The 21,026-nt window shown below is 39.1% G+C and overlaps 1 protein-coding gene and 1 long non-coding RNA gene across 4 annotated transcripts in view; both read left to right on the top strand.

Moving 5' to 3' along the window:
- Window positions 1–3,470, top strand: part of LOC136828899 (mucin-22-like) — a 47,181-nt gene extending 43,711 nt beyond the window's left edge. For both annotated transcript variants that reach the window (XM_067087217.1, XM_067087216.1), the window contains exons 5-7: window positions 1,718–1,918; window positions 2,746–2,924; window positions 3,132–3,470. In XM_067087217.1, coding sequence (XP_066943318.1) covers window positions 1,718–1,918; window positions 2,746–2,915 — 371 coding nt within the window. In that variant the 3' untranslated portion in view covers window positions 2,916–2,924; window positions 3,132–3,470. The remainder of the gene's footprint in view (window positions 1–1,717; window positions 1,919–2,745; window positions 2,925–3,131) is intronic.
- Window positions 3,471–4,194: 724 nt separating this feature from the next.
- On the top strand, window positions 4,195–19,563 carry LOC136828898 (uncharacterized). Of its 2 annotated transcripts, none has more exons than XR_010850249.1 (4): window positions 4,195–4,379; window positions 11,229–11,343; window positions 12,977–13,048; window positions 19,448–19,563. It is a non-coding gene; the product is annotated as an uncharacterized lncRNA (long non-coding RNA). The 2 variants fall into 2 exon arrangements; XR_010850248.1 differs by lacking the exon at window positions 4,195–4,379 and adding an exon at window positions 7,943–8,187.
- Window positions 19,564–21,026: the final 1,463 nt, after the last annotated feature.

The raw sequence follows: 21,026 nt of genomic DNA, 5'->3' as shown, positions 1-21,026 counted from the left end.
AATAACATGTGACTAGAAAGTTATGCAGATTCTAGTGTTATTATTTTTGATTCAATTAAAATGTGACATTGCTGGACTACCTTGGGTAATTGTTGCTTAGAAAATGATATACCTACTGTTCCCCATATCCTGCCTTTATTTCAGGATTTTCTGAACATTCCCAAAACATTATCAGATGGATCGGAATAAAAATCCTACATAAGTGTGTAGCGCAAGTTATACCAGAGCATTCCATCCCAGACAGAATAGCTGAGACCCTTAAATAGAAGCAGTAGTTCAGAGCCGCTGGTTGTGTAATATTTTCAGAGCCTCAGGTAAAGGAAGGAGTTCAGAGCCAAAGAAAGAGGAAGAACTTCAGAACCCCAGATAAAGGATATAGATCAGAGCCCTGGTAAAGAAGTTCAGAACCTCAAGCAGAGGGAGTAGTTCGGAGCCTCAGGTAGAGGAAGAAGTTCAGACCTCGGGGGCTGAGAAAGCAATAGTTCTGAGACCGAGAGAGAACTTAAGCAATAACAAGATTGTTCGGACATCACAAGCCTGAGCTATAAATCCCCCTCTCCAGGACATTTATCCAGAGCCCGACATCTCCCAGTATGGAATCACTGGTTCCTAGATACGAGGCCCAACTGTAGTCAGATTCTTGTAAAAATGCAGACGTAGTTTTGAGTAATCCTGCCAATCAACAAACAAGCAGACAAATAAACCTAAACAAAAAAACAACCTCCTTGTTGAAGGTTAAGAATAGCCTTTTCTGCTCCAGATAAGAAAAAGAATAGCAACTTGTAGAGAGAAAAATTCTGTGTTCTGATATCACACTAGACTTGCTATTCACATGGGTTAATTTAATCTACTGACAAGGTTCTCAAGGAAATCAAGAACAGGTTTATATTACTCGATGAAATTATTCACGTTCGACACTGTTTCGAGAATTTAACAGAATATGGATTTTCGTTGACATTATTCTAACAATAAATCAAAAGGTCGTCTTCTTCGAAACTGACTTGAGCACGAAAGTAAAGTTATTTGACCTTGAATTTCTAAGAATATATATACCTGTATATCTTCTCTAGTGGCGATTTGACAATGAAACACGAGTTTTTTCGTCTTTACTGTTATTTTAAGAAGTAAACAAAAATTGTTTTTCTTCTTTGCCACTGCTTCGTAAATGGAACAAAACAGCTCCCATTTTAGGTCTACTTCTCAAGTGAAACGAATTTTTTTTTTTTTTTACATTGTTCTACGAACAAATTTAAATTCTTGATAATCAATCTTTTGAATATACTTTACACCAACATATATACACTATATAGATCTGCAAATCCGTTCTTCACGTTGTAGAGAAATTGAGCTTCTGCTTCTAATCATCCACCTTCTTCTTTATTACACACCATTAAACGAAAATGGCAGCTATCATTAGAGTTTCCTTGTGTATTTGGCATTTTAATAGAACTGAATTCATTTCGAGTGATTTCTATTACAAAGTAGTAGTAGTAGTAGTAGTAGTAGTAGTAGTAGTAGTAGACGGGATTTGCCTTTGAAACGGCTTCCTTGCTCGTTCTATTTCCCCTTTGCTTGTGCTTGTTTCAGAGAACACATTCAACTTGGCCAACTAAACTAAAACTGAAGGACCACTCATCAAACTAAAGCAATTATATTTACACTCCACCTTTTTTCCTATAGATCCAGAAGTATTCTTTTACTCTTTCCAATTCCACAGCAGATTCACTGACGGTGAAATGCTCGGAAACTCCGAGCAATCATGCAATCTCCGGTATCGACGTCACCAACTGGCTGACTCTCTACACCACACCAGTCTCCCTGGAAGAAGAAGAGAGTCTCAAGAGTGTTTACAAAGGAACCGAGTGCGATTCGGGATGGGCGCTGACGAGGATTGGCTGCTGGGACATGAAATGCGACTGTGAGTAACTTCCACGGAGCAATGAAATATCGACATTCTAATTAAGATCGCTGGAAGTTGAACATCGTAGTTTTCTTGCTGTTTGGCGTGAAACAAATCACATGCATACAAGGATTGCATTATATATATATATATATATATATATATATATATATATATATATATATATATATATATATATATATATATATATACAAATGTCATTTGATATCCAATACGCTCTACCTCGTTAATAATACCGTAGGGGAATTATAATTCTATCACTTACCAGTTGTAATTCACCTTCGGTGAAGCGTTATGGCTGTGTTATAGTGCCGTCACCACCTATTTCCTTTGATAATTGAAGAATAATTGGGACAATTATATGACTCACTCATCGAATTACCATAAGAATTTGATTCAAGCGGTCGTCAGTAGTGAAACCATGCTACCATACAGTCCGTGTTAAAGTGTGAGAAGACTCAAAGAATAGACTACTAGCTGCTGTGACTCGCAGAAATTAATTCAAACGTTCTCTCTCTCTCTCTCTCTCTCTCTCTCTCTCTCTCTCTCTCTCTCTCTCTCTCTCTCTCTCTCTCTCAGATAAAAGCCATTGTCCTCAAAAAATCTTAAAATGAAACCATAAGTCATTCAACCATGAGTCTAATATCAGCCTAGGTTTATGTTACAGCATCATTCTTAACGAACTTTTTAATTACTATGCCTATCACACACTCAAATGACTATGACTGGTTTTCAATTCATACCGATATTAACCAGGATAGACTAAAATTAAGCAAGAATCACATAGAAATTCAGAGCACTTGATAAAGTTTTCTGTGTTGCAGGCAAGAAAGTGGGAAGTCCAGCTGCCCTCGACAACAACGACTGTGTGGAAGTTTCCGGAAAGTCGGGAGACCAAATGTGCCCGAACCAGAAAATCGCTGTGAAGTATTCATTTTCAGGGTTTGTGGCCCCCGTTCATACCCTTAAATGCTGTACACTCACTACGGAATAGATGCAAGAAGTAAGTAGCCTACTTAGCAACTGGCAAAAAAAAAAAAAATCAAATATGAGTAACTTCATTTTTATCTTTGCAGGCTCATGAAGTTTTGATTTTGTATATGATCATACATAAATTGATAAGTACTTTAGGCTTAGTTGATTGTATTTGTGAAGATATGAAGAGTTTCTTATCATTCGTTGCTTGTATATCTTTCTCTCTTATTTTCAGAAGTGAATGTACGTGCAGCCATAACTGCACCTGTTTAAAAGAAAGCAATATTGAAAGAGTTCTGTTTGGTATTTAGATCACAGGGATGGCCATATCACCTCCCCAACAAAGAATATAAACGGTTCAGTGCTCTTTAGACTCGCTCTAAAATTGGGGTAGACTGAGGCATCCAAAGCCTGATAATTACACTATATATCAGGCTTAAGACCCTAGAATTCACGAAAACTTGCCTTTCAAAGATTTCGGTGAATAGGTTAATGTAATTGCCAGTTAGGCTTGGTCCCTATATATAATGGTAAAATGATAATAATGCAATAAAATGCGCAAATGTTTCCAGGAGCAGCTTACTTTATTTAAGGCTAACCTAATGTATTTTATTACATTTTCATAACAGTTTATCTCTCCGTAGGGGGTTAGTACTGTCAGTGCACCTCACTGGGTGCACTGTAGGCATGGCTAAAGGTTCTTACAGCGTCCCTTCGGCCCCCAGCTGCAACCCCTTTCATTGATTTTACTGTACCTCCATTCATATTATCTTTCTTCCATATTGCTATCCGCCCTCTCCTAACAATTATCTCATAGTGCAACTGCGAGGTTTTCCTCTTGTTACATCTTTCAAACCTTTCGGCTATCAATTTTCCTTTCCCCACTGAATGACCTCATAGGTCCCAGCGATTGACCTTGGGCCAAAATTCTATATTCCATAACAGCATTTGTCAAAATTTCCTTTTAATGCTTTTAATACTTCTGCATCTATGGCGCCAAGTATTGGTGAAATCTGACCTTATACTTATATATACTTTATTATGTCAACCGTGATTATCACTGAAAATATGCCTCGCAGTTGCACTATGAAACAATGGTTAGGAGAGGGTGGAAAGTAAGATGGAAGAAAGAGAATATGAACGGAGGTATAGTGAAAGGAGTTGCAGCTAGGGGCCGAAGGGACGCTGCAAAAATCCCTAAGTAATGCCTACAGTGCACCGCGTGAGGTGCACTGATGGCACTACCCCCTACGGGGCGATAAATAGGGAGGCTAGTCAAAAAAAAAAAAAGGGCGGGGGGGAGGCATCCGTCCGCAAATCCTCTGCCACAACCAATTATGAAGTGAGCCACGGAAGATAGAAACTGCTGGGAAGATTCCCATTAAAAGCAGAGGCCCCGACTAACGATTAAGCTGAGGAAAAGAAGAAGAAGAGGAGAAACAACAACAAGACATTTTTATGAAGCTACAGTATACCTCAAAACGTAACTAACAATGATTTTTGTTCCAATAAGACTTGAATAAAAGCTCTTCGACTGGTTTGAACCGAAATTTTCACCATGGAACGTTTCACTTTATCAGTATCATTAAAATCATCGCCTCACTCTAGTCCATTAATAAGCAAAGCTTTCAATTTTTATGGTCCATAAGTAGACATTTTTCAGAGTAAGCTTCAAGTCTTATATTATCTTATTTGCATGATGCTTCTGAGTTATCAGGTTGTAGTTGCTACGAAACTCTAAAGCCTAGGCTCAACGGAACAATACTTTTGGAGTTAATAGTAAATAATTATCTAGGGTGCCACATCAAAAGTTAGGTTGAAGAATCAAGGTAGTTCTATTTTTTTTATTCTTAAAGCATTTTTAAACGTTATCTACAGAGAGAATTCTTTATGGAAATGTAAAAATCTGATCACCGCCTTCAGGAGGAATTCAAAGTTGGTCTAGCAACACACAACTCGGTAGAGTGAGAGTTTTGACTCTACTGAATCCCTCAATGAGGCATCGTAAACAGCGGTGTACGGTAGACAGTTCTAAAGGTTCTTTGCAGTGCCTCCTTCGGTCCTAGCTGCATTAGGTTCTGTCTTTAACTTGTCGTGATCTTCAGGTGCTGTTGAGAATCAGCTATGCCGTGTCGTTATTAAACATAGCAAGGGAGGTCTATCCAAACCAGAGCTGTTTATGAGGAGCAGCCCCCGTGGAGCATTGCTAGACCATGTGAAAGAAAGAAAGGCAAGGAAGTTGTTTTCCCTCTTGTTGGATAATGTAGCTTTCATTTCTCTCCAGGTAAAACCATCCTAATCTGTAAATGATACATTTTCGTGATTAACTTTATCAAAATTATAATATGCAAATGCTTAGACAAGTTTCATGTTTTCTAGCTAAAGTTTCACCAGTTTTACTCACTAATCTTAAAGGTGATATGTTATTCATATGCAGAAATATCTAACTGAAAAAAAAGGGGCGAATCTAGCTACCACAAACAATCATTAAAAACTAGGCTGGTTTGACATTGAAAATTCTATAAACGTTCACTTTTCTTGCAGTGAATGAGCCACATTTGGAGTAGCTAAGCCATTGTGGTTTCTCCACAAAAATAAATAGACAAATGGACAAACAAAAATAAATGAAAAGAACTGCCAGACTGGAATATTAGTATCACTGGGCATGAAAAAACAGCTGATCGATACTGATCCCTCTTGTTGGGTGGGCACTTGTCAAGACACATGCATCAAATAGTTGTCAGACTAATGGCGCAAGCATCAAGGCCCCCCCTCTGTTTACCCTTGTGTTTACTCGCTGTTTTTGATCCGTGTTTGCTTGATCGACTACAATGCATATAGTCGTTATTTGGGAGCATTGCTTGGGGAAATCAATTGACGAGTTGAAATTGATCAACGTAAAATCATGTAATGAAATGTTTTCGAATGTAAAGGCAAATCTTTGTAACTTATTCCTGTTTATTTAATTCTGAGCGTGTGTGTGCATGAGAGAGAGAGAGAGAGAGAGAGAGAGAGAGAGAGAGAGAGAGAGAGAGAGAGAGAGAGAGAGAGAGAGAGAGAGAGAGAGAGAGAGTTTACGAGATTCTTCTCGTATGCCTAAGCAAGTGGAGGTAAATGATCTGACTGATCATTTGAATGTGCCGAATGAACAAATTCTTTTATTTTTTTAAAGTGAAAAATCATGAATATGTAAGAAATAAGTGATGAAACTAAAATGCTTTATAAGATATGTAAATAATACAGTCTTACCTGTCGCAATGAAATGCTTACCAGGAACATTATGATAACATGCAGAGTTTTTTGCATGTAATATAGAGCTCTTGAGGATAATAACAGTAGCATTATGAGACTCAAATCAAATACCAAAAATTGTTATCTATGGGAAGTACGCCACTTACCCCAATATATACATATCTTTCTTAACTGTAAAAGGAGGCTTGAATATTAGGCTAGTTATTCATCCCTCTGCTGCCAATGAAGTTGAGCTGTGTAGTTTGAAAGATATTGTCTATCAGCAATACAAGCTTGCAATAAACATCTTTCCACAAACTTGGTTGTGCAATATATAACAACGTCGTTAACACAGAAACATTTTCCACAGAGCAAATTAGTTGTACAACGCTGTTAAGGAAAATGAACGAGCATTTGCGAGGTTCATCGAAAAGTACAATAATATTGTGCTTCATCTACGAGACATTCAGAATATAGACTCAAACAAAAGCACTCATAAAGCAGAGACTTAGATTTTAATCAAACTTATGAAACAGTAATGAAAGAAACCATGTAGGCCAATATTAAGAGTAGAACTGGGGTAACTTGAAATTGGTTGCAAATAATAATCTCAGTCCTTCATGACACCTGGGTTCAAGGTGAGTGATTGCTACCTATACCCATTCTAGGTCCATTCTTGCAAATGTGTTTCTGCAGTATGTGAACTTGCCTATCTTTTCTCTGCAACATGGCTAGAAAATATTCAAAGAGAAGAAAAGAATAGCGGAAAAACAGAGATTCAGAATTTCTTCGACTATCCTTTTGCTTCAAAATGGGAAAACAATATGTTTATTGCGTAACATTTTCCTTGTCAAGCACTGAAAATGTTCTCTCCGACAACTGAGTCGTTGAAGGCTACAAAACCCCACTGAGATGGCCATTTACAGCAAACATTTCTCAGTTACATATTGAAGCTGGGTCTGTTGTTTTGAAAAACCAGTAACGATTTGTCTGAGTCCATGAATTCCATGGTTTCAAATCTGTTCAGTACAGTGTATGCGAATGAATAAATAACTCAACTGCGTATTACTGCCCTTTGCATGCAGCCAACTCAAGTCATCCAACTTAGAATCGAATAGCCGTTATTGACCAAACCGGCGGCGGACAGTACCTCCACAAAGAGACCTACAGCAAGTGCGCCTAGTCGTAGTCAATAGCTATGGAGACCGTTAGTTTTCCTGGGATCTCCATATCTTATATCAGTTTAGTAAAATGTTTCTTGTTACGTAAAATCGGAGGTTAAATCTGCGAAGTAAAATAGTTATCAGTCACTATATCTATATATATATATATATATATATATATATATATATATATATATATATATATATACATATTTACTGTAATGTATATATTATAGTTACTTTAACTCTTATAAGAGTCCCAAAAACGGCGCTGTCTGCACTTGCTCAATCAAGAGCGAGCCTAAAATTAGACACGAATGCTTTATGAACATTAATATCGCTGAAATGGGATATGTCATAGCTATAATTCTAACTCATCATTTGTGCGAAGATATTCCTTTAGCTAAGCTCATCTGCTTTTCCTAAACAGAGAGTAGAGCCGTCAAAGAATATTCTTATAATTTTGGTAAAATCTAACAATTTATATATACTGAATGTTTGTGTAACTAATTTTATTTATATCAGCCGTCTGTGAGTGATTTTCGGTTCAAGTCTCGTTCTCTGCAACCAAGCATCTTAAAAATATATAACCCAGAAACTACGACAAATACCAGCCATGATACTTTTGGAAAATTCTTGTGCCTTTAAGTCTTTCAACACTGCATTTAAAATGTACCAAAGTTAACGAGAAATGATTTGGATAATTGTTCAAATCACAGAACCTCTACGCTTCAAATCTCTCAAGATATTATTGGAACCTGAGTCATGTGACGTAGTGGGTGATTGTCCCTGGCCTTCCTTGCCTTGCTGCTTCCATTGCCAGAACCAGATGTCAATTCAAGTTCATCGTCTAATTGGAATCTCATTTACGGTAGCTTGCGTGTCTTGCTCGTCCAGGTACAGTAGAAGTTCATTAAATTGTTTATTGGGTAGGTTTAATTGGTTTAAACGTGACTTACAAAGAAAAATTCAACACTAAGAGGGGCGCCTGAGACTGGGTACTGTCAGTCAGCCATGTAGGCTATAGCCTACCTGCCTTGACACCATGTGGTGTGGTTGTAAGAATTCAACCATAATAACAGAATTATGTGTGTCTTAAAAGACAACCAGGCTGAAAGGATAACAGCTGCCTTGCAAATATGTGCTTTGAACATTTTAGACTCTTGTTTCATTTGCAAATGACATATCCAACCACACCTAACCAAATGTAACGTACCAGGCCCTCACCCTGATGCATGAATGATATCGTGTGGTTGGTTAGGTCATTTGCAAATGTTGGAAACGCCCAAAGCACATGTTGAAACCAAAACTATAATTTACCGATATTTAGGCAAAGTAATAAGAGCACATTAAGGGTGTTCCCACAAGTAATAAATCTGGAGCTCCCCAATGGCATGATAAATGAATGACGGACACAACAGATTTCACGACTAGCCTGTGAGTAAATAAGCAGGTGGACTAGGAAAGTAAGAGTAAGATTATTGAATGTTTGTATGCTGACAGGAAGGGTGGGAAAAGTGTCAATGTGATGGAGGGGAGGGGATAAATGTCATATGGGTACAAGACACTAGTGGGGGAAGAGAAAGGGAACCAGGAAGGTAGGAAATTGGTTTAATCTTTATGGTTACACAGAGGAAGAAATGGAGTAGACTTATAGTCGGTAGACTAGTGAGAGGAAAACAAGAGTAATGGAAGTAAAAGTGGTAAATATTTTAAACCATAATCATATTCCAGAGTCGAAAATTGGATTTTCCTGTTCTAGTGTTTAACTTGAACATTTATGTCTTTCATTTGTTACGAGATTAAAAGCTTTAGGTGTCCTGCATTTTACCTATAGAAGATCACAGTTGGAAACCATTATTTTTGAGTTGGGAGGTGGGGACTTAACCACACCTAGGGTACCTAGCCAGGTGCGGATTTACATTGAGGCTAGTGAGGCTGCAGCCTCAGGCCCCGGGTACTGAGGGGGCCCCCAATGAGGCGATGATTAGAAAATAAATCAATAAAATAAATGGTAATAGTACATTCACGAGACTTGTTTTTCTGTTGCTTAACTTTGTAATGGAATTACCTCTTTTTTAATACAGTATGATACAGCATAATAGATCAATGGCTTCAATGTAAATTAAACGCAGAACCTGCCGAAACATGACACTAACTACTACTGTTCATATCGAAACATGTACTAAAACAAAATATGATAAATGTGTACGTGTCTGTTAAAAAGGCCCCTGACCTGAAGTAGCCTCGGGCCCCAAGTACTGCTAGTCCGCGCCTGTACCTAGCCTAACGCTAGGCTCTTGGCCTGGACCCCCTCACCTCACCTAGCCTGTTGCTCTGTAATTTGCAATAAAGAATAGGGCTGTGACCTATATTTGGGTACAGGGTCCTTACCTAAGAGGGGTGCTTTGCCTCCTTGAACCCCAGCTTATATTACCATAGGTCACCAGGTCCTACCTATCTAATTTTAAGTGAAATCAGAATTTGCATTAGTCTCATGGGGATGTTGGAATGCAGCTGAAATAATCCTGAGAAAATTGGAGCTGAAATAATCCTGAGAAAATGAGTTACGCACCAGCACCAAAGGAATCATGACTAAGAACTAAAGCCATTTTGTTTTTGGTAATTCTACATTATGTCTGCTAATCAAGACATAAGCGATCTAATTAAGTTCCTAGACACTTCCAAGTAAAGAAGTCAATGTCAGTTGCCTGGAATCTAGATGTAGTTCCTCAAATGGCTCTCTGGCCCTACATTTGAGCCCCTGCATGCTTTATTGCAGAGAAATTTAACTAGAAAGACTTTAGTTGCTTGAGCAATGGCAAAGAGAATTAGCAAATTACACGCCTTCAGTAAGCAAGTGGGTTTTTCGCAAGGAGATACAGTCTGCTCATTCACACTTGGATCCCTGTCATAGAACAAAACCCTGTCCAACCCTTGACCTCGTTCCTTTACTATCAAGAGTTTGTTAGATATTCTTGGGCCAGCAGACCAAGACTTTTTGCCCAGTTAGAGAGCTCTTAAGTACTACTTGGATAGGACCAAAGGGATTACAGGTCCATCTCAGAATCTATGGTGTTCGGTAAAAAACCCCTTCATGACCGTTATCTAAGAGCGCCTTGGCCTTCTTTTTAAAGAGTGTTATTTCCGAGTCACTCGAAAATTCAAGATGACAATCTGTTTTTAAAGTAAAAGCTCATGAGATTAGAGCAGTCACCTCTTCGTTTTGGCTTTTAAGAACTTGTCGCTCTCCACGATTCTCCAGTCAACTTACTGGAAGTCAAGATCAGTGTTTACAAAATATGGAGACAGTCTACAATAATTGCAGTATGTTATATGCACTGGCTGTGGCTGGCATGGTATTGGGGGAAGAGGGATAGGGGATAAACCTTCTGCTCGCCTTGTTAAAGGATGCTGAGTTTTGGGATGGCTGGTGGTGCTGCGCACCAGGAGTACCCACCAGTCTCATGGACAAGGCACAAACGAATTGGGCTCTTCAGTACTGTTGTACCTATTTTTCCCCAGTAGAGGGTGGGGTCTAGTTACCTACACTATAACAATAGCATTTTGCCGTGAATTTCAAATTTAGAACTACTACAGTTGAGTGAAACTAATAGCCATGTAAGTATATATAAAGACTTATTTTATCATAAAAATGTCATTTTTTTTATAAAATATGATGAATGCAGTGACTGGACTCACTTCCATATAGTATCCATTTTGGATCAGCATCTAGGTCAGAGTAGCTGGGTTGAACTAGACACAGTTGCCTGCACTTTGAGCTGGAAACTGTTAGTCATCCTATAGAATTTGTTGTAATAGTTGAAATATTTCGATACATTTCACAAATAACTCATATTTTGCTGATGCCTCCCACTCCCTTAGACTTCCCCACGCTTCCTGTATGGTAGGCCTACTATATTGTTTGCCTTTTCCAGGTTGGTGAAGACCCTCTGCTTCTGTGTACGTCTCCATTACCTGCCATAAGGAGAACATTCCAACCTTTATGCCAACCTCTTTCATGAAGTAAAGTTCCTGGCTTCTGATTTTGACGTAAGTCTTATATCTAATTAATTAAAATACCTTCAAGGTGTAGGACTTTTAGTTCCTCAATAGTTCTCACAACTTTATATATCTCTGATGTCTTTAAAAATCAGCACCTCTCTCCAATTTTTCCAGCATAATTTCTTTTTCCTTAATTTCCTTCATTAGCATCCCACAGTATTTTCCATCCTTGCTTAAAATCCTGGTCCAACAGCTTTAAATGAACTCCCTTGACCTTTACTCTTAGCATTAATCTGCTACCTCCAGCAGTTTTACCACTTTTCACCTTTCTTTCACCTTTCTTAGAACTGGTATGCCTGGTGACCTTTTTCCCTTGACGTTTCCTCATTAACCATTCCAAAATTCAGACTTCCTTCTCCTCTTATTAAAGAGTTTTTCAAAGGAATACTTCTTCTGTCTGTTATTTTCCTATCAGCATCATTGACTTGCTTAATTGTGGGTTATATCCATGTTTATTTTTCTTGCTTTGGTTAACTTGTAAATATTTATTGCATTCTTGCATTTCTAAATATTTGCCTCCTTATTCCTTTCCTTTCAGATTATCTTAGCCTCTTATAATTGTCTCTTTTCCCCAATTTTATCTTTGCTTCCTTTAATTTTGTTGCATATTGTATTTCCTCATTAAACTACCAGGTTTCCTTGTTTTCTCATATTTTGCCATTAATTTCTCCTAAGATTTCTACTGTCTTGACCACTGTCATTATTGATGATGATTATCCTTTGGACAATCTCTTCCCATCTCTTGAGCATTCTTAGCTTGAACCACTTACTTTTCTTGGGTCCAAGCATCTTTTTAGTACAAGATGCTAATCAGTGTTTTAATATAAAAATATTTAGTCATTAAAATCTTATTATGATGAAAATGTATATTTGATAAGTATCCTATTGTATCAGGAGTTTTTTTGAAGTTTCACAAAATAAAAAGGCCATGTGATGTGATAGTTGCTCAGCTAGGCTGAAATCTGTATTTTAAGGTGGTCAGCAGTTTTAAAGTTAATGAAACCAGTATTCTTTGTCCGAATATTGTGAGGTTTTTCGTTCACCTTAGTTCTGAAGAGTATCCGGTCAGTTTCAGTGGTGTTGAGTTATTAATTGGACTTTGTCAGTCTCATATCTGAAGATTGTCAAATGAATATAATGTAAAAGCAATGTCAAATGAATATAATGTAAAAGCAATGTCCTAGACAGGTGTCTGTCAGAGAGAGTACTGACCTAGTGGGATTATGGGTTGCACTGAAAATTCCATTGTTTGCAAACTGTGGTGACTTATTTGAAATGGAATTTTTATATTTTATTTTTTTTATTTTTGCTAAATTGATCTTGATTAGTTTTTGTATTTAAATTTTTCTATAGATGGCACTGGACAAGGACTGTTATTCCAAGGTCTACCCAAAACCAAATTGCAAATAGTTTGTTTGTATTCTTTCTTACGGCTAAGAGCAGCTGAAATAAAGCCAGTACTTTATGGTACTGTATTTATGGTTTTCTAAAAGTGGCAAATGTAAAGGATTGGTAACAATACTGTAATACTTTTTCCTAGTTCATGTAAATACTGGCTGTTACTGTTTCTACATCTCTTGCTCTCTGGTAATAAGTACTGACGAACTAAATTTTCTTTCAGACTTGAGGTGGTGATGTTGCAGATCTACACTATGTGGGAATAATTACACATCTGAAACTGAGTGTGCATAAGGTAAGCGTGCTTGAAAATTAAGAGCTCGTCTTCGATTTATAGAAGTTGTCTTTTGAATTTAAGAATTTGGTAGGGATATTAATGTTTTTGAAGTCCTGTGTAGCAATAGAATTTTGTTTTATCTTGATTCTGAATTTGATTGTCTTTTTAAAATGGTGTTAATTGCAAGTGCACTTGATTTCTCAGCTTCTTCAAGGGCATAGCCTTCAAATGAACTTGTCAGGACCTAATAAAACAGTCTACTACAGGTGTTCCAATTAGATCAGTGGGATATTTGTAAATTTCCATTATGTGAAAAGCTAGAAAATGTTCTGGTATGTAGCACACCTTTAAATTGATAGTATGATACCAGAAATCCTCCCAAACTTGCAGATTTTGTGTGTGTGTGTGTGTGGTGGGGCAGGGGTAGGGGGGGGCCAATACCAGAATATGATAATCATTTCCTGTATGTATATAGCTGCTATCTCTAACGCTATTTAAATACTGCTTGTTAAAGTAGCTATGGCTTTCTTAATTTTTACCTGTGTCATGTTAGGGTTGAACACGAAAGTTTCATAATATAATTTTCATAACTTGGATTATGTTATATGAAACCAGAATGCTTCCTGACGCTTAAATTTTGAGTACATATCTTCAGAGGTAATCCAACTCTCTCATTTCACAAGCGTATTTGAAACAGATGGTTGGTAAAGATTTTGAGAGAGAGAGAGAGAGAGAGAGAGAGAGAGAGAGAGAGAGAGAGAGAGAGAGAGAGAGAGAGAGAGAGAGAGAGAGAAACCCTGTGGGTGGGTAGTGCTATCAGTGTACCTCACGTGGTACAATGTAGGCATTACTTTAGGTTCTTTGCAGCATCCCTTCAGTCCCTAGCTGCAGCTCCTTTAATTGTACTTCCATTCATATTCTCCTTTTGACATCTTACTTGCCTCCCTCATAACAATTGTTTCATCATTATTGTCAGTGCTGAATGGCCTCATAGTTCCCAGTGCTTGGTCTTTGGTATAAATTTTATATTCCAATTCCAATTAAAAACAGAGAATAGAATTCCATCCACAGTTCCAGGGAAAAATCTTTTGAGTTGAGATACTGTCTCTTCATTTGACGGTTTCACTGCAGCTTTCAGGTTCTGAATTACCGTTTGTATTACCCTAAAGACAGTAAATTTATATCTTTGATTGAACAGTCACATTATTTCTAGAATACTGTATAGTGAACAGTACCAGAAATACTCCCCATATTGTCTTTTGAATTAGTGAACAGTACCTGAATAACCCCCATATTGTCGTTTGAATTAGTGAACAGTACCAGAAATGCCCTCATATTGTCTTTTGAATTAGTGCACAGTACCTGAAATACCGCCCATATTGTCTTTTGAATTAGTGAACAGTCCTAAAATACCGCCCATGTTGTCTTTTGAATTATTTTCAGGGTCCTGAAATGCATTCTGTAAAATGTAGCAAACTTTAAGATGTTCTTGATATCTTGACTGAACGTTTAAGCTTTATCTTGGTTTCGAAAGAGCATTACTGTACAGTATACCATTTTGATTAAGAATCATTACCCATAAGCAAAACGAGGCTTACAGTAATACACACTTCCCATGCAGATGGGCTAAGAGTTTAAATGTAAGGATTATGGATGGGTGGAAAGGGTTAAATAATGATAGGGTCACTCTAAAAATAGGTGGTAGGTTAAAAAATCATTGATTTTAATGAATGTTAAAGCTTAGCATCTAACGAGTCTTAGGTACCAGGTAGGTGCAAGTAATTCCCAGATACATGTAGTATTGTAAGAAGTTCAATTATTAACAAGATATTTTAGGGGTGTTCAGTTATCAGCTTTTGCACTGTTGTGAATGAATCTGCGAGGAAAGTAATTTTGTCTCTTAATTGTCAAAGAGGTTTGAAATCAGAGGGTGTTACTCAGACTAGCTGGTTGCATCCAGTGTTTTCATGCATCTGTGGGCTGGCCATGCATATGAACTGTTTATTATTAAAGCCATATACTGTAAGTGAAATGGTTTGGCAAAAATAATCAAACTGTCAATTAATGGGTTAGAATTAAAAACTGGTGAGAGGTAGGTGTTTATTGAACATATAATGAGGCCTCTTGGGAGATAAAAATTCTTGTTCAGATGGAGCTGACAGCAAAGAATTAAGGAGGTTGGTTCAATTAAGAATGGATATGAAATTGGGAAGGAATGAAAATGAGTACAGTTGGCTGAAGTACCAGCAATTGCAGTAGAAATTTTGAACCACGTAAAGTGTTTTTGGATGGATGTATTAAAATTTTTTGTGTACATGAATTCTAGAAGTCTAGAAGGTCTACTGTAACCTTCGCTGTTATTTCCCAATAATTATGGTTTGCTTGTAGTCTGTTATCCAAAATAGTCATGTCATTTGTTAGGTGGAGAAAGAGAAGTTGCAGAAAGCATTGATCCCTTTTTTTCACAAGATTCAGCCCAATGGTTGAGTAATCTGCTTGAAGAATGCAAGAGAAATGTTAGAGGAGGATGAGCATTGGATAAATTTCCTCCATTTTTTTTTGTGCCAGGGATTTATGTCAAAATTTATGAAATTGTTGAAATGGTCATGAATAGGCCGTAGCCTGGCTGAACTTTTAATAATGGTAATCATAAGTCACACTGTAGTAGAACTGTTTTATTTTGTTGATTGACATTGATATGGAGGAGCTCCTGCCAGTTTTTAAGCAAAGTTTTCATTATGATACAGTTTTAGCACAAAAACGTATTCCTTCTCAGTCCAGATGGGATTTCGGTGTGATGTCTTTAATAGAACACAACAGGTGTTGAGCATTGAGCCAAAAGTGTCTGCACTACCTGTGGCCCCCCTCACAGTAACAGAGGCATAGGTCTAAGACATTGGACCTGGTTATAGTTGTTTTGTTTTAATACCATTTAAGCAGAAAGATCTTATTTTCATTGGTATAATGTTTCTCATTTCAGATTACCCAAATTGAACCTTGACAAACTAAACTGCATTGAATGTCACATATTTTATGAAACCCGAGAAGATTCTATGAAAAACGAATGTCTCGATTTTGATTTTGTAAAATTATAATCGTTTTAGTATCAATATGCAATTTGCTGTTGAAATTGACTTAGGATTTTAGCACAGTGCAAATGTTAGTTTATGAAAGTAACAATGGTGCCTGTTGCCACAAAGTCAATCGAGTTCAGCATTATATATTCTAATTGTAGGTCAGATCTTCAGGACTGTTAATGTGGTTCTGGATATACGTTTTTACTTAAATTTCTCACCAGCTTAAATGTCATTTATTGGGTTCCTCAGTACGTTTCAGGATACATAGATTTCTAATTAGTATTATACCAGCCATGTTTGTTCAGTGTTAAACTTTTTAAGCCTCGTTAGCAGGATGTTGGATGTCTTGGAATTCAGTGTAGTTCCAGATATAAAGTTCATTTGTACAGTATTTCAATTTCTCACGAGAAAAATTTTGCCAATTAGGTACCTCATATGTTTCAGAGTACATAGTTTTTTTACCTACATTTTCTATAAATTTTTATATAGCACATCAAGCAGCTATTTTGTTGGAGAGATCACTTATATTAATTTATGAAGTTTAATATTTGCTGTCGGTTAGCTCAAGTGTGCTTTCAGATACATCATTTTAGCTGAAATTTCCTTGATAATTTGTTAGGTTGCTCAGTGTCTTTCACAATTAGCTTTTTTCTGAAATTTCTTACTGGTGTAATATTTACTAGGCAGTGTTTTATGCATCATCTTATTGGTTTAACATTTACTAGGTAGTCTTTTATGCATCAGAGTACAGTACAGTACATAGGTTATCTATATATCTTATCAATTTGATATTGGTCCCGTTTCAGGATACAGTACAGTACAGTATATTAATACTACAAGAAAACGTTAGCAGGTTTATATAAGGTGTCAGGTAATTTAGGAAGCATATTGGTTATAGTGTTTCAATATCATGTAATCCATTTATATAGTATCAAGTAGGCTTACAATTCAGGGTACTGTACTTTTCCCTAATTTAATTTTGTTAGATGTCTGGTATATTCATCTATCTGAAATTATTAGCTTATTGTATGCGGTGTCAGGTAGTTTGTTCCCTGTAAGGATTCAGTTGCTCATTTCACGTGCAGTAATTATCTGTAGATAATTGCTGAACATGAAATGAGCATGAGTGCTGCTTGTAGACCAGCAGCCGTCGCATGTCTACAAGCAGCTGCGGAGGCTAATGACTGTCCCTGGCATAGATGGCCACCCAGAGACTACGTTGGACTTTGTGATAGAGGTCCCACTCGCAAAATTACCACTCCAAACATTCGCGGCCACCGTCAATGCAGTGCATTGACCATGCACCTTGACAAGTTCCTGAAAATGGTTGACGCTCTCCACCTGGCCCACAAGTCGACAGAGCCCACACAACTACCTGCAGCAGCAACCATCCCACAGCCACAGAAGCAGAGCGATGCAGAGACAGACAGCAAGACAGAGGGCAAGCCAAAGTACAAGCCCTAAAGAGAACATCCCAAGGTCATATATTTCTACCATTGGAGGTTCAGGAGTGAAGCCCGAAAATGCGAAAGTGGCTGCCATGTCTAAAAACGTGCTGCTGCCCAACCAACCAACAAAACAATTTAGTCAGCGGTGAGCAGAGGTCTTGCCTCTTAGGAGGTAACAATTCTGCTTATCATTGTCTTTTTTCCAGGTATGGGCAGAACGACTTCATGGGTTTCTTCATCACTGATGAGGGATCAAACACAGAGTTCCTCACAGACACGAGCACATGCAAATCTTTTGTGCAAGCCAACCCCCACGAACACCTCAAGTCTCACCCCAGCACTCTCCAGGTGTCAACTGCCAGTGGGGCCTCACTAGGAGTATATGGGAAACGGACCATGGATTTGTCGTTTGGCGGGAAGACGTACAACTGGACGTTCATCAAGCAGACATAACAATAGCACTTGAGCACACTTCCTAAAAGACCACAACATACCGGTGGATGTAGCAAGACAGCAGCTGATCTCACGACCCGCCCCTGTAGCCACACAGTCCGACTCCAACACCAGAGATACATCGCCTCCTACAGGAGTTTCTAAAAGACCACAACATGCTGGTGGATGTAGCAAGACAGCAGCTGATCTCACAACCTGCCCTGTAGTCCCACTCACTGACTCCAACAGCAGAGACACGTCGCCTCCTACAGGAGTTTCTGGAGGTATTCAAGGACGACCTGCAGCACATCCTGACCAAACCTGCAAAGCACCAAGTCCAGCCTTACATAGTCACTGAGGGGGCCCCAGTCCACGCCTGCTTCAGATGTTTGGCCTCAGACTAGCTTGCCTACGCCAAACAAACTTTCCAGGAATATGTCAAAAAGCCTCCAGCCTGTGGGCTTCTCCCCTCCACGATACCAAAAGCTGACAGCACATGTGACCATGTGGCAACTACTGACAACATTAAAACAGTACCCGACAGGTATCCACTGCCAAACGTCGCCAACACTACAAACCAGATGGTGGGCACCAAAATATTCATGAAAATCGACCTAATGAAGGGATATTGCCAAGTCCCAGTCGCATAAGAGGCTATAAAAAAAAAAAATGGCCATCATCACCCCTTTGGCACATTGTTATAGCTGCTTCGGCCTTTGGAACACAGCGTGACCTTCCAATGCCTGATGGACGAAATCTTATGCGACCTACCCTTCTGTGTCATCTACGTTGATGACATTCTGATATTCAGCCTCAGCCTCAAACAACACGTGAAAAACGTCAGATGGGTACTGCAAATACTCAAAGAAAACAGACTCATAGTCTGGGAAGACAAATGCAAATGGGAAAAACCATCAGTAGAATTCCTGGGCCACCAAATAAGCCCTGACAATGTCAAGCCCCTCCAGGAGAAGGTCCAAACAATCACTGACTTCCCACAGCTGACAACAATCAAAGCAGTTCAGGAATTCACAGGAATGATCAACTGTAACCACCAGTTCTTTCCCAACCTTGCTGAAATAATGAGTTCTATATACCATTGTTTGAAAGGAAAACCTTAAAATTTATGTTGGTCGGAAAACAAGATACAGTGGACCCCTGCCTATCTGCGTTCTGGATTCATGGATTTGTCTGTGGAACATACATACATGTTATTTGCAGAAAATTCGCCTATTTCACAAATTACTCTAATTGCATACCATTTTCGTGACTAAATGCACTTTTTGCGATAAATTTATTAAAATATTCAGGTATAAGCATTTTTAGAGGGGTTTTAAGTATTTGTGGGGGGTTAATAGTATGCATCCCCTGCGAATAGCAAGGGTCGACTGTAAAGCTTTAATGTTAGCCAACAAAGCAATCACCTCTGCTGCCACACTAATCTTTCCTTTACCCCATAGGTCCCTCACCCTAACAACCACCGTGAGTGACATGGTGATTGGCGCCAGCAGTACTTGACATAGACGATGGCACCAGCAGAACAGAAAAATACTCCACATTCGACCGAGAGTTGCTGGCAGTCCACATAGCCATCTGCCACGTGCTAGAAGAGCAATATTTCATGGTGGAGACGGACCACCGAACCCCTGGTCCAGGCCTTCACCGAAAGTGGAGATAGGTGGTCAGCGAGACAGTAGTGGCACCTATCGTCGATTGCCGAACACTCCTGCACCATCAGATACTTGAAGGGCTCCAACACTGTAGCAGACACCCTTTCCCAAAACTCCAACACCGTACAGGTCAGGATATCACACCCTGAAATAGCATCGCCGCAGAAGGATGACATGGACCTGCAGTGACTTCAGCGGGAGAACCCTGGCCTGACATGGAGTGGCCTAGCCATCAACAACGGAGGAACGACCATCTCCTGCAAGACAAGTACTCTCTCATACTTACTATTGGGGTTGAGAAAGACAGCTTTCAACCTCGCCCACAACCTATCCCACCCATCAGGCCAATCCAACTCCTGAATCCTGTCTGAGAGGTGTATCTGGTGGGGAGTGAAGGTCGACATTAAAAATGGGCAAGAGAATGCCTCCCCCTGCCAAACATCAGAAGTAATGAGGCACACAGAAACAAGGATAGGAGAGTTCCAGACAACACCGACAACTGGCCTACATCCACGTCGACATTGTATGCCCCCTACCGCCGCCTCCAAGGGTCACAGATGGCCTGAGGTAACACCCATCAAGCAACAGATGGCAGAAAATTGTGCAAGAGCCTTAATAAGTTGGGTTAGCAGATAAAGAAGTTCCAGAGTACATTACCAGTGATCGAGCAAACTTCACACCTTACCTTATGGCACGCCCCTGCTGTGAAAGTACAACACAACAACATACAACCCAGAAGCAAACAGCTTGGTAGAGCAGGGACCACCGATTTTTGAAAGCAGAAATGACGGCCAAATGCCAAAGTGGGAGGTGGAAAAAAGAATTGTCATGGATCTTATTGAGTCCAAGAACTTCCCCACATGCAGCATTCAACGCATTGCCAGCAGAGAAGCACTCTACAGACAGTCCTTGGCCATTCCAACAGGCCAAACAGACCCAACCACCCCTCTTATCTCCATAGAGCATTAACACAAATAATACCAGCGAAAACAGCTTATGACTCCTGTACATCACAGAAGAACATGGTTGGACGAGCCCCACGTTCATCAGAGTAAATGCCCATCGGCCCCCCCAATCCCTTGCATACTTGGGCCCCCACAAAATCTTGCAGCAAAGAGACAAAGCCTACCAAATGTCAGTGGATGGAAGAGCAACCTGGGTATCGATTGACAGGCCTCCCTTGGGGGAGGGGATACTGTAGGCCCCCTGCTGGGGGCCTCCAGGCAGATGCCACCAGAAACATAAAACGAGGACCGACCACGAGGGCTGACCTCCGACACATGGTCGTCAAAAACATAGACTAGGGACAAGCTGTAGAAACAACGTCTACTGTATCAAGTATTCTGTCGTCAGACACAGTCGCCTATGC

Source organism: Macrobrachium rosenbergii, chromosome 43 (genome assembly GCF_040412425.1).
Source record: "Macrobrachium rosenbergii isolate ZJJX-2024 chromosome 43, ASM4041242v1, whole genome shotgun sequence".
NCBI lineage: Eukaryota > Metazoa > Arthropoda > Malacostraca > Decapoda > Palaemonidae > Macrobrachium > Macrobrachium rosenbergii.
Note: the sequence above shows the minus strand (reverse complement) of the source record. Positions and strands in the feature narration are given on the sequence as shown.